The sequence below is a fragment of the Ursus maritimus genome, assembly GCF_017311325.1.
Source record: "Ursus maritimus isolate PB19 chromosome X unlocalized genomic scaffold, ASM1731132v1 scaffold_X1, whole genome shotgun sequence".
In the NCBI taxonomy this organism is placed as follows: domain Eukaryota; kingdom Metazoa; phylum Chordata; class Mammalia; order Carnivora; family Ursidae; genus Ursus; species Ursus maritimus.
The window spans coordinates 30,320,046-30,331,883 of NW_024423319.1; the positions used below are offsets into that span (position 1 = coordinate 30,320,046).

Consider the following 11,838-nt stretch of genomic DNA (forward strand, 5'->3'; position numbering starts at 1 on the left):
GCCAGCTGCCTGCAGCTTTGTGCTTCTGTTTTTGCACGTCCAGAATTGGGGAAAGGGGGGGAGGGGGACCCAGGGAGGATCACTGGGGCCAGTTTTCATTGAATAGGAGCCATTCCAAAGGGAGGGGAATTAACCTGACCGTGTTCGCAGCTTACAGGAGACATACGAGGCCAAAAGGAACGAGTTCCTAGGGGAGCTCCAGAAAAAAGAAGAGGAGATGAGACAGATGTTCGTCCAGAGGGTCAAAGAGAAAGAAGCTGAACTTAAAGAGGCAGAGAAAGAGGTAAATGTGACCCTGACTGCCCAGCAGGCAGGAAGAGGGGGCTGAGCTTGGATGAGGCAGGGGCTTCTGCCCCGAGGGCACAGCCCGTCAGAGCCTCGAAGCTTCCAGGCAGGAGTGGGGCCGGCCTGAGCAGACCTGCCTTGGCTGGCACCTAGGGCGGCGAGGTGAGATCTGTCTTCTTGATCCCCCGTTCCCCAAGGCGTGGATGTGTTCTCATTCCCTGTTACTTCGTTCCCTGGAGCCGGCTCTCTCACACAGTAGCCACCAGCCACATGTGGCTGTTTACACTCAGACGGATTACAATTAAATAAAACTTAAAACTCAGTTCCTCAGTCGCATTAGCCACATTTCAGATGCTGTCCCCCTGCGACTAGCGGCTATCGTATTGGACAGCACAGCCATAGAACATTTCCATCACCACAGAAAGTTCCATTGGGCAACGCAGCTCAAGAATCAAGACCAAGTCCATGGCGTGGATATTGATTTTTTTTTTCAGTTTCACTTTTCAAAAGAAAAATGTCACCCAGTACTTTGGGAGGAGACGTGAGGGGATCTTAAAGGTAAATGAGTGAAAGTCCAGTGAACAAAAGCCAGGTTAGAGCAACGGACGGCCACAGCTTCCACCACCCTACCCCCAGGGACTAGTAGAAGCTGGTCTACGCAGCAAGCCTGTCGTCCACCACCCATTACTAAGTGGCAGTCCCAAATACCTGTAGGACCCAGAGACCCGCCCTCCTCCATGATATGCTTCGAGTGCTGTGGAATCCTAAATTCTCTCCAGAACCCTCAAAAGCAAGTGAGGTTATGCTTGGTCTGCTCTTAGTCTTCAGGGTCCTTTATCACATTCCAGTTTGTTAGCACAGTGGCGTGCCAGAATATTCTTACCGTGCTCCTTGGGGTGTCTGGTTCTATTCAGGGCTAGCTGAGTCTCCCCTTGGTCAAAGCTGAGGTCTCTGCACTCACTGCATTTTATCAAATGCCTTCATCTCCTCCCATGTCTGAGGACAGGTATTTTCTCTGACCAGCTTTGGCATTGCTGAAGTTTTCTCTGCAACCCATGGCGATGCTCCTTGACCACAGCGGGGAGGGAAAGGCAGGGGCCCCCTCTCATATTGGGCCATCTCGCTATATAATCCTCCGAAGCATGGGTTAACCTTGGGCAAAGTCCTTCACTTCTCTGACCTTCTGTTCCCTCATAGAATACCAATAATAACAGCATAGTTCTTGATACTAATTATTAATTAATATTCATTAATAATAGTTCCCTGACCACATTCAAGAGCAGAAACGTGGAGGTGAAGTGGCAGGAAAGGGACCTACCCCGAACACTGTGCCCTTTGGTGCTATCAGAGCGGTCCCTGGCAGAAATGTCTCCTGAGGTCCCCGGGTCCCACCGGTCCCCAGCCGCCCTGGGCTCTGCTCCGAGAGGAGCTGCTCCCAGGGAGGCCGCTCCTCAGACTCCCTGTGCTTCCCTGCCAGCTGCACGAGAAGTTTGACCGTCTGAAGAAACTGCACCAGGACGAGAAGAAGAAGCTGGAGGATAAGAAGAAATGCCTGGACGATGAAGTCAACGCCTTCAAACAGAGAAAGACGGCGGCTGAGCTGCTCCAGTCCCAGGGCTCCCAGGCTGGAGGCTCACAGACTCTGAAGAGGGACAAAGAGAAGAAAAAGTAAGTGGTAGGCTGTTCTGGGGTTCTGGCTTCCTCCTCCTGCTCGTCCCCTCAGCACAGGGCCTGGAGACTGGGGGGGCAGAGGGGGGTGCTGAGGGCTGGGGGCCAGAGGTGATCTGTGGGCTGACAGGTGTGTTTTGCGTTTGGGTCCCTATAACTGGTCTCTGTGTCCCCTGAGTTTGGGGAACTGAGAGTAGGGGGGCCTGTGGTCCCGGGGGCGAGAGTAGGGGGGCCTGTGGTCCCAGGGGCCTGGCGCCTCCACTCAGCTGCTTGGGAAAGCCCTGTAAGCTCCAGGTAGGTGGAGAGGGAGGGACAGAAGAGAGGCAAAGGGAACGTGGGAGGTGAGAAAGAAAGGAGGAAACCATGAGATCTGCGGAGGTGTAAGAAAGAGGTGAAGGAGAAGGACAGCTAGAGGATAAAGGGGAGAGGGCGCCTTAGCAGAAGCCTCTGGACACCCTCTTTCTCCCTCAAGAGGTTGGCGCTGATCTGGCTTACTGGCCTGCGTGTTCATCCCGTGTCTGGGGTGTTCACCTCCCCGTGCCTGTAGCCCCCCAACCCCATTCTCACTTAGCTGCAGCCAGCAGTTGAACAGCTCTTACTGAAGGCTGCAGCCCAGTCGGGGTCTCCCACTCTGTGGCATCCCTCCCTCTTGGCCGTTTCATTGTTCCTGGCCTGGGGTGCTGAGGACTTGGTGGGGAGCCCCCAGATGCTAGTAGACTCATGTGCCCCATCCTCAGGCTGGGCAGTGGCTGTAGAGTCTGTCCATCCCCCCGGTATCTGGTGAGGCAGGACAGCGCGGACTCCTGCTTCCATGTGGGTCCGTAACCCCGAGCTGACTCCGGGCTCTGCTGGCCCAAGCTCCCCGTTCCTCATCCAGAGCCAGAGGAGAGGAAAGGATTTCCCGTGGGACCTGTGAAGCACCGGGAAACCGTCCAGGGGTCCCCTGTGCTCTAGCCGCTTGTGCAGTGTGACGCGGGGAGCCCTCACGTGGAGTGCTGGGCCATGTCCTTACCAAAGGGGCCTGAGGATCCGAAAGGTGTCCATGGTCTTTGCCTTCTGTTCTTAGCGACTTGTTCCTGACTCAACTCTGGGATGGCTGCCAGAAGGAGGAAACCTCTTCCTTTCCTCTGTGCCTGGCTGATCTCTTAGAAATAAAACAGTGACTTGGGTATAACAGTAGAATAGTTACTATTTGAAGGCACTCGGTTTTGCAATCCATTTATTCAGAAGCGTAATTTGAACATTTTCACCCATGAGTCCAGAGATGTTTGCTACTGAGTCACCACGCTTTGTGTCAGATTCACTGACTAATGAACTTGTTTCGGTGGTAACCTGATGGATAAAGTTTAACTAGCCAGAAAAAGGCCGCTTTGGACACACCGTATATTAACTGACCTGGAGTCGTGTGTGAGACACCAGCAGGAACGGGTTCCTATTTTTAAGATCAGAAAAAACTAAATTTGTCTTCCAGCTCTAACCCGCTGCCTTCTTGGCCTGGGATATTTGTTACCTCAGTCCCTGGGGCAGCGTCACAGCCTGCTCGCTGGAATTAGGAGATTCCTTTGTTTGGACCCCACTGGCACTAAACTATAAATATTCCCTAGTCAGATGTTCAGTGCAAGTTCCTCCCAGACCAGGCTCTCTCTCCCAGTGGTCTCACATGGACTGATCCCCCCACTCCCATTCCAGGCAGAAGACCCTACGTAGGGAGACGTGTCTCTCCAGAGGTTAAGAAAGAGTACTGGTGTTTCTGGGGTCCCTACCAGCCCGCCCTCCCTCTCCCCCGCCCCCACTCTTCCTCATTTCCTTCGATGGCTAATCCTTCATTGTTGGTGTCAACTCATAATATTGGATCTCTCCTCAAGCTCCCTCCATCTTCATCAGCTCTTACTGTTTTACAGTTAACTCTGCTGTTTGCTGCATGCTGCATGAGACCCAGGTCCTGGTAAGCTTTATTAACTCTAAATAGAACTGGCGGTGGCTTCTAGAACACATCTCCCCAAACCCCGCTCCCCGCCCAACACACATACCTAATCACGAAAGAAGCTGCTTCACTGTCCTAGCTCTTGTGACTGACAGGATTAAGAAACAGTTTGCTGTAGTCTCCAGTGTACATGTGGAATGTTTGCCTGCGCGGTGACAAGCAGAGTGTTTCCAGACTTGCCACTAGAACGGTTGAGTAGCATAGGTGGGTCCTGCGATCAGTAGCTGAGGTTTCACTCTTGGCCGTTCTTTTTTCTTAAAAGCGCCCTAATCATTGCTTTCAAAATTAACTAGCAGGTAGTGACGAGGGAAATCAATGGGCCCGCTAGTCTGTCCTGTAATGTCACAGTTGGCGTTGACCCCCAGGTTTGGGAATGTTCCAAGTCAACGGAAACGTGCTTCTCTATTTCCCTCTGGTGGCTGTTTCTTATCCGAGGGGTTTAAGTTCTCAAATTTCCTTTGGCTGTGTGCCCCTCCCCCCAAAAAACCTATAATAAAAGTGGAAGAAAATGAAGAGATTTCCAACATTATAGAGATTTCCTTACATTTCATTCAGCAGCTGCGTGAACACCTTTGATAAGAAGGTAAATGGGTAACCTTTGATAGCACGGATTCCTGAGGGCTCTTAGGTCTACAGAGTGAATCATGCGTCCTTGATATCATGTGGTTTATATGTTGATTATAGCAAAGAGTAAGCACCTTCTATCTATTCTTCTAGACTCAATAGGTAGGGAGGGAACATAAGTATGTTCCACATAATTAGGCTTATTGCTATTTTTTAAACTTTACCATAGAAACTTCCACACAGGAATAAGAGAGAAGAGAGTGCCCACAACCCAGCCCCCAGGCAATTCTCAACATATGGCCAATACCGTCTCATCCATTATCCCAAATTTGCTGGATTATTGTAAAGCAAAAGCCATATCATTTCATCTGTAAATACTTTAGCCTGTATCTCTAAGAGATAATGACTCTTAAACCCATAACCACAGCGCCACCATTACCACACCTACCAAATGCATAATTTGTTAACATCACATTTCTAGTCGGCGTTCCAAATGCCCCGGTTGTCTCATAAATGCCTTTTACCTTTGGTTTGTTTGGGTCAGGGAATATAAAATATCGAGCAGCCTTCTCCCCACTCACCAATGTAATTTATGATTTAAATGGAGAACCTGCTGTTAGTTGCCAAAGCTATAGCTGTTGGCCCTGGGGACTTCGGGCAGTTGGCAAAACATCCTACTTTCAAGCAAATCTCCAAGAGGAAGTTCACAGAGGCTTCTGAAACATCAGGCCCCTGAAACTGGGCCAAAGGAAACAACCCTAAAAGAACAATGCAATGATTTATTGTCTGGCTTAAAGGCAAGTCTTGGTGCCCCTGTTAGTTGACAGGAATTAAACTGCGAATCTCCGTTTGGGAAGACTTTGGATTCCTCGGTCTGTCCACTGCCGTGGCTCTCGTGTCTCCAACAAAGTGTCCGACACCTCTAGGGGCTCCGTTCATTTGTTCCCCCGTTTTCAGCGAGGAGCGCAGGAAAGATGAATGCTGGTAGATTTCACTTGACTCTGGTGGCGACGCACGTGGCCAGAAACAATTTGGTTCAGGTTTCCCTGAGTCAATCATTGTTAGTAGCCATTACGAAAATGAATTCTGGCAAAACTATAATTAAAGCCATGCTGTACAAGTGAGAGGCAATTGGCAACCAGTGGGAACAGGCCACCCGAACCCCAAGTAGATTGGCTTTTCCTGGCAGGCTTTTCCCCAGCAGACCACAAGAGCGGTTCCAAACCAAATAAGGGAGGGAGGCCTTGGCTCCAGGGGACCCGAAAGCCACAAAGGCAGCCTGTCCCCTCCCCAAGGCCCTCATTCCAGGGGCGGATCACAAAGGCCACCCCTTATTAACTGGAGTGTGGGCTGAGGGAGGCTCTCTGTTCCTCACTGGTTTTGAAATTGCTGGAGGCGCTAGGGGCCGCTCTCCGCAATTGTAAGAGAAATTCCTCTGGGACCCCTGTGCAGTTGCCCAGTTGCCGATACTGTATCTCAATGGTTACTGGCCCCTTGGCCCATTCGGGGGGGGGGTGTGCGCACCGTATGTGGACAGGATACACAGATCAAAATATGTCCGCCTTCCCGCGCAGCCCAGAACATAGGCCGTCGCCATGTTGTTTAGGTCTCCCTTCCCCTGGGCAGTAGACAAAGACTAGAATAAGAGGTGAGCGTTCGTGTGGCATTTTGATACTTTTTGAAGTGCTTCTCCAGATGACATTATTTTCATCTTACAACAATCCTGTGAGGTAGAGAAGAAAGGAATAATCTTCAGTTTGCAGGATGAGCGCATGGAGGAGTGGGGAATTTCAGAGACTTACCAAGGCTCACACAGTGAGTTAGCGGCAGAGTTGGAAGAGGAGTGCAGAACTAATTCCTGGCATAAATGGCTATGAGAGAGAGTAGAGGTGCGTGTGTGGAGAGCTGTGTGGATGTATTCGCTCTGAGGAAGTGACTGTACAAACATACTCCCATACACATGTGCTTTTGACAGCCTTCCCAGACATCTGATAGCCTTGATGTAATGAGGTAAATGTGTACCCAAAATGGATTGCCGTAGTTCAGATTTTCAGGACACTGTGGTCTGGACCCTACTGCAGACCCCTCAGCCGTCTCCAGATACTTCTCAAACAGTCTTGCCCCGGGGTACCAGTTAGCTAACTGGGGCTGCTCCAAAGTCTACCTGAGGAGATCCCTCCACCGCCTCTGTTTTCCCTGTGGGACAAGGCAATCCGTGGCCGAGAGCCTGGCGCTCTGCCCAGCGGCCTGAGGCCCCCTGGAGATTTGCTGACCGGACTCCTGGACGGTGTCTGGGTGGGGGAGCATTAGGACCCGGTAATTAGGAAGAGAGAAAATATTCTCCTGGCTGTTGATAATTATTTTGCTTAGCTAATGGCACTCTACTGCCACTCAGAGGTGTGTGGGGGTGTGTGAGAGAGAAAGCATGTTCCCAGGAGCCAATGCAATAAGACCTTATTCTAACATAGCTATATTCTAATTTATCCATTAGTCACCACGACAATTTTCTTCTAACCCTTTTTTTTTTGTTGTTGTTGTTGTACATTAATCCATCCATTCATTAACCCAACTTCTCTTTTCATTTTCAGTTTGGGCTTCCTGTAGACGCCCTTTTCCTGCGCAACAGAGCTGGGCCTCCCTTTCTCTAATTCCCCCTTAACATGCCTGAGGGGGCACACGACCCATGCCCTCCCCTCTCTTCCTGCCAAAGTTTATAGAAGCCTGGGAGTCTGAGGATGGTGTCTGGCCTCTGGTCAAGAAGCCAGCAGTCACATGGCTCGGAAATGGAGATGCCTCCTGCATCCCAGTCCCCCCTGCTCCCCCCCCCCCGCCAGCCACTCCCCTGCCATCTTTGCCAGAGTGTAACATGTTCAAGGGTCCCATCTGCTATTCTCCACCACCAGCTTCCCTGTTCGAATTCTGATTGCTGCTTGTTTCCCTGAAGTATTTGCCTCCACCATGCCTGGGTAAGCGCCAGTTAGTCCCAGTTAGTCCCCATGCACTGGGCTTCCCTGACCCCCCCAACCCCTGACAGGAGCCATGGCCCCTTCTGAGAGGCCTCCAAAAGGAGATCCTCTGGTGCCTTTTTCTTCTGGCCTCTCAGCCCAGCCTTTTCCAGTTTTGAGTTGCTCCAAGTAAGTGCACTCAAGTTGTGTTAAAAATCCAGAACGAGTTTATTGACAGAACAAGCCCTTTCCAGAAAAGATGACTGCTGAAGAAAATAGCATAAATGTCTGCTCTCTATAATTCTGGGTACCCCACAAATGCAGAAGGGGGAATAAACCTGAATATTATTACCAGCCTAGTGTCTTCAATGATAGACTTCTGGAATTCTTCTGAGGTGTCTCAGTATCTCTGTAATGTCCCTTAGGGCCCCACACCATCCCACTCAGGCAGGCTCAGTCGCCGGTTCATGTTGCAAACTGCCCAGCTGCATGGTCAAAGGAGCAGTGTTTTCAGCTTTGCTCTGATGAGTCTTCCAGTCTGTTTATTTGGTGCGTGGGATGAGTTTTAATCTGTATTTTGCATGTGCCCCCCCCCCCNTTAGAAGAGGTGAGACCATCAGCTGGGAAGGAGAGGAGAGGTGTTGTGTCTCAGAAGGTCCCCGACTTTATCTCCGGTCTAAGGATGTGATATTTAAAAGATATTCCAGCCCCAATTTTTATAACGGGCCCATCTGATAGTGGCTTTGGGAACGCCTTTGAAGTAGAGAGCCCTCCACTGTCAGGACCATGAGGTACAGCGGCCTTGGTGTTTGGCCAGCAAGAGAGAGAAAGAGAGAGAGAGAGAGAGAGCTGAAGGTCACCTGGCAATGATCTGTGGCTAACGCGCCGTTTCTCTGCCCTTCCTTTGCAGTAATCCATGGCTGTGTACTGAATAGTAGCCCCCGCTACAGCTGGACTGGACTCCATTTAGCCTTTTAAGCCAAGGTTCCTATTTTAACTGACAGCTTTCCTATGGGGGGGGGGCAGGCAGCAGCCCCCCCCCCCCCCACCCCCGCCCCTGCCATGTACTTCCACTTTGAGTCCCACCTCATCTTCTGAATTCTGCCTCCGAGTCCATTGGCACTGATCATGACCTTCTTCTTCTTTATTGTTTTTTTGAGGTGGTTTGTTTTTTTTTTTTTTTTTGGATCACTCTTTCTTTTTCTCAAAACGCACACTTAAACCAGGCTATGCCAAATTTTCAGGGCTTTCTGAAGTGTTGAGAATGGGGAGGGGCTGTCCTCTCTTCCATAAGAGATCATAAATTGTAGGAAGCGAAAAGTAGAAGAAACAAGCGAAGCTACGCACACGCTTTCAATGTTCTAGTCCGCAGAGCGAGAGTGCAGTTTTGATGTGTATTGTTGGGTGAGTCACCGATTGGTTAGTGGCCAGAGGCAAGGATGGAGTATAAGCTAGTTTCTTGAGAAACATCCGAGTCTCCTAGGGGAGCATGTTAGGAGACCCCATGCTCGGAGGTTCAAAACAAAACAAAACAAAAACTGGATACTCCGTCAGTAGCTCAGAGAGACCCTAAATTAGGGCTGCAAGTCTCCTTGGGAAAGACATGTCACTGGCAGCTTTGATGTCTCGGTGTCCAGTGTTATAGCTCTTTCCCAAGAATCTCAGACTCAACCAAGCAGCCGGTCACCATTTCCCCTGGGTTATCATTTGCATCACAAGTGGGGGGGGGCTCTCATTTGCATTGTTTACACATTAACTACTTGAGGCCTGAGGAGCTCCGAGAACTTCGAAAGTAGTAGCCGGCCAGCCAGCCTTGGGGAGAACATCCGGGCCTAGGCGGGAATGTCCAGGCCAGGGAGAAATTTTGGTCCCTCAAACAGCTACGACCCAAAGGAAATGGAGACCCAGAGAAGTCGAGGGACTGGCCCCGATGTCCCAGTGCTGTTTTGCGGCAGAAGCCAGGCAAAATTCAGTGCCTCCTGACCCCGGCTTCGTGTCACAAATGGATTCAACCTGTTCCTCTCTATGTTGCTGGAGACCAAGGTCTTTTGATGTTGTTCTGAGAAAATGAATAATTGGCATTACAGGGCCTTTGAGGGTTTCCCCTGCCCCCATAGAAAGCTATCTGAGGATGAAGGGGGCAGGGCAGGCAAAGCTGGGGACTCCAGGCCAGCTCCCGAGCCCAGTGTTTCTGCTGACGGTGCCTGTTGGCCGGTCAGCTTCCCTGGAAGTCTGGACTGCGGCCCAGGCACGCGAGGGTGAACAGGTACTCACACGATTCCTCGATTCCTCGTATTCAAGGAAGTTTGGTAAACAAAAACATCTACCCTGCGAGTGAACAGAAGGCCTATAGAAAGTTGATTAAAAGGATGAAAATAGTTATTTTACTGGGTAGCTTTTCTCACTGTAGACAAAATTTTTTTTTCTCCCCCTTCAGTGAAGAAGCTTTTTAATTAACACAATTATTTTTTAAAAAAATACCCTAAGTACTCTGTTAACTTCTGGTGAAACAAATCCAGTCATTAGAAATGGTCTGCGCTTTTATTTTCCCAGACTGGAATGGAATGGTTTTCCTGAAAAATCCCCACACGTGACCACACACACACACACCATTTCTCTTAAGCAAGAGGTTTGCTTTTTCTTGCTGCGGTGCAGATGGCTTTTGGTTTTGCTTTTAATCATTTGGCATTCACACGTGGCTGTTTTTTTATTAAAACAAGAAGCTTCAAACCGGTGTGTGGTGTTCTTAAACTCTTCTCAGCAGATTTCCCGGTGGTGACGGTCTGTTGGTGGTCCCCTTTCTAACCTGTCTTCTCCAAGCATAATCTGTGCTGCCCCACACTGCCCACTCCCCTTGCCTTGTCTTACTTTGAATGTCCTTTTTCTTTGGCTAATTTCATGTTCTCTTTCTCTTTCTCTCTCCCTCTCCAGCTTTTTTTAATCTTGTCTTCAGCAGCTGCACTAAGTCTAAAGGAGAAGACTGCCATTATATTGTCTCAAACCAGAAACCAACCAATCCCCTTCTCCCCTCAAACTGCGCACATAACACACGCCACACACTCCACAAGTGTTCCCGTGTCCCTGTGTCCAGGCAAAAAGCTCTCTCCTGGCTCACATGGTATTTTAAATGGAAATGTCTTGTCCTAACCTACCCAAGGTAGGAAAAGAACCTTCTGAGCTGGAGAATGGACCAAATGTAACCTCAGAGAGACAACCGCAGGACGACTCACCCAAGTAAGTGACTGGGGCAGGAGACCTCAGCTGTGGGTGTGGAAGTGCTGTTCACAAGTTTCCCGGTTTTCCTTCTAAAACACCAGTCCTCCGGTCCAATGGGTTGACTGTCCACGGCCACTATTAAACATTTCTGAACATGGGAAGAGAAAGTCAAGCGACAGTCCTCTCTTCAGCACTCACAGGCCTTCTGCAGACACCCCCCCACCCCCGCTTCCCAACAAGGGGGAAAATGGACCCACTCACACTCAGGTGGGGAAGGGAGAGACAGGAGGGGGTTTAAGCTTAGTAAGAGCAAAATTACTCCATCCAACCCTCCAGGGCCAGTTGGGGTTTTGTGAGAGGTTTCTGCTCAACCTGGGATCTGCAAGGAGAACTTCCGTGTTGATAAATCTGCCTTGATTTCATTGGCTTAACTTGCATCAAAATACCATGTGAGCGGGCTCATTCCCGTGTATCCCTACAACCATTGCCATTCCACTGTCCGGTGCCTCCTGAGAGAGCCTCTTTGCATGTTTTCCAGAATCTGTGTTTTTCCTTTCTTCTCCTTTGTTCTTTTTGCTCAGAAGTGTGACCAGTCACCGCCCCTCTGGGGCTTTCATTCGCCAGGAGAAACATCCCAAAACCAGCACTGTTTAGCTTGATACCTTTCTAATGTCCATGTCAATTTTCAATAAAATTCAAAGAAATGCTCAATGGCTGTGTGATCTGATCTTAAATCGTTAGGTGATGTGGAGTGGGTGGCCGCCTTCCAAGTGGGTGACTGAAGCAGCTCAGGGAGGCAAGCCCATATACAATCTTCGTAGGTGGGCTGCTGTGCCTCCCTCTCCCCATTTGGGACTGCAGTTCCCACGGGGCGGGGAGGGGGTGGGCAGGAAGTCCTCTACTTTTCCTTCATTAGCATGGATTTAACTGATGCATTGAGCTGATTATCATCTAGGATAAAACGTGGAGGAAGTGGAACGCCAGATCCTACAAACAAGATTCTGGTGAATTTTAATTCCTGAAGGAAAAGAACTCCGCACTGCATGTCTTCTTTCATTTAATCCTGTGATGTGAGCATCCCGGAAATTCATGAATATGACCGTGCTTGAGGACTCGAAAAGCGTTCTATAGATAGCAAGTAGGACTTTACGTCCTGGGTCTGGCGGGGGGGGGGGG

The 11,838-nt window shown here is 49.9% G+C and overlaps 1 protein-coding gene across 4 annotated transcripts in view; it reads left to right on the forward strand.

The window, feature by feature from the left end:
• SEPTIN6 (septin 6) overlaps positions 1-11,373 on the forward strand; it is a 64,106-nt gene extending 52,733 nt beyond the window's left edge. For 3 of the 4 annotated variants that reach the window (XM_040628616.1, XM_040628599.1, XM_040628623.1), the window contains exons 8-10: positions 151-283; positions 1,763-1,953; positions 8,357-11,373. In XM_040628616.1, the coding sequence (XP_040484550.1) occupies positions 151-283; positions 1,763-1,953; positions 8,357-8,381 (349 nt within the window). In that variant the 3' untranslated portion in view covers positions 8,382-11,373. Of the gene's footprint in view, positions 1-150; positions 284-1,762; positions 1,954-3,854; positions 3,899-7,089; positions 7,801-8,356 lie in introns of those variants that run through there. The other variant, XM_040628607.1, reaches the window with a different exon arrangement.
• The last annotated feature ends 465 nt before the right edge of the window (positions 11,374-11,838 follow it).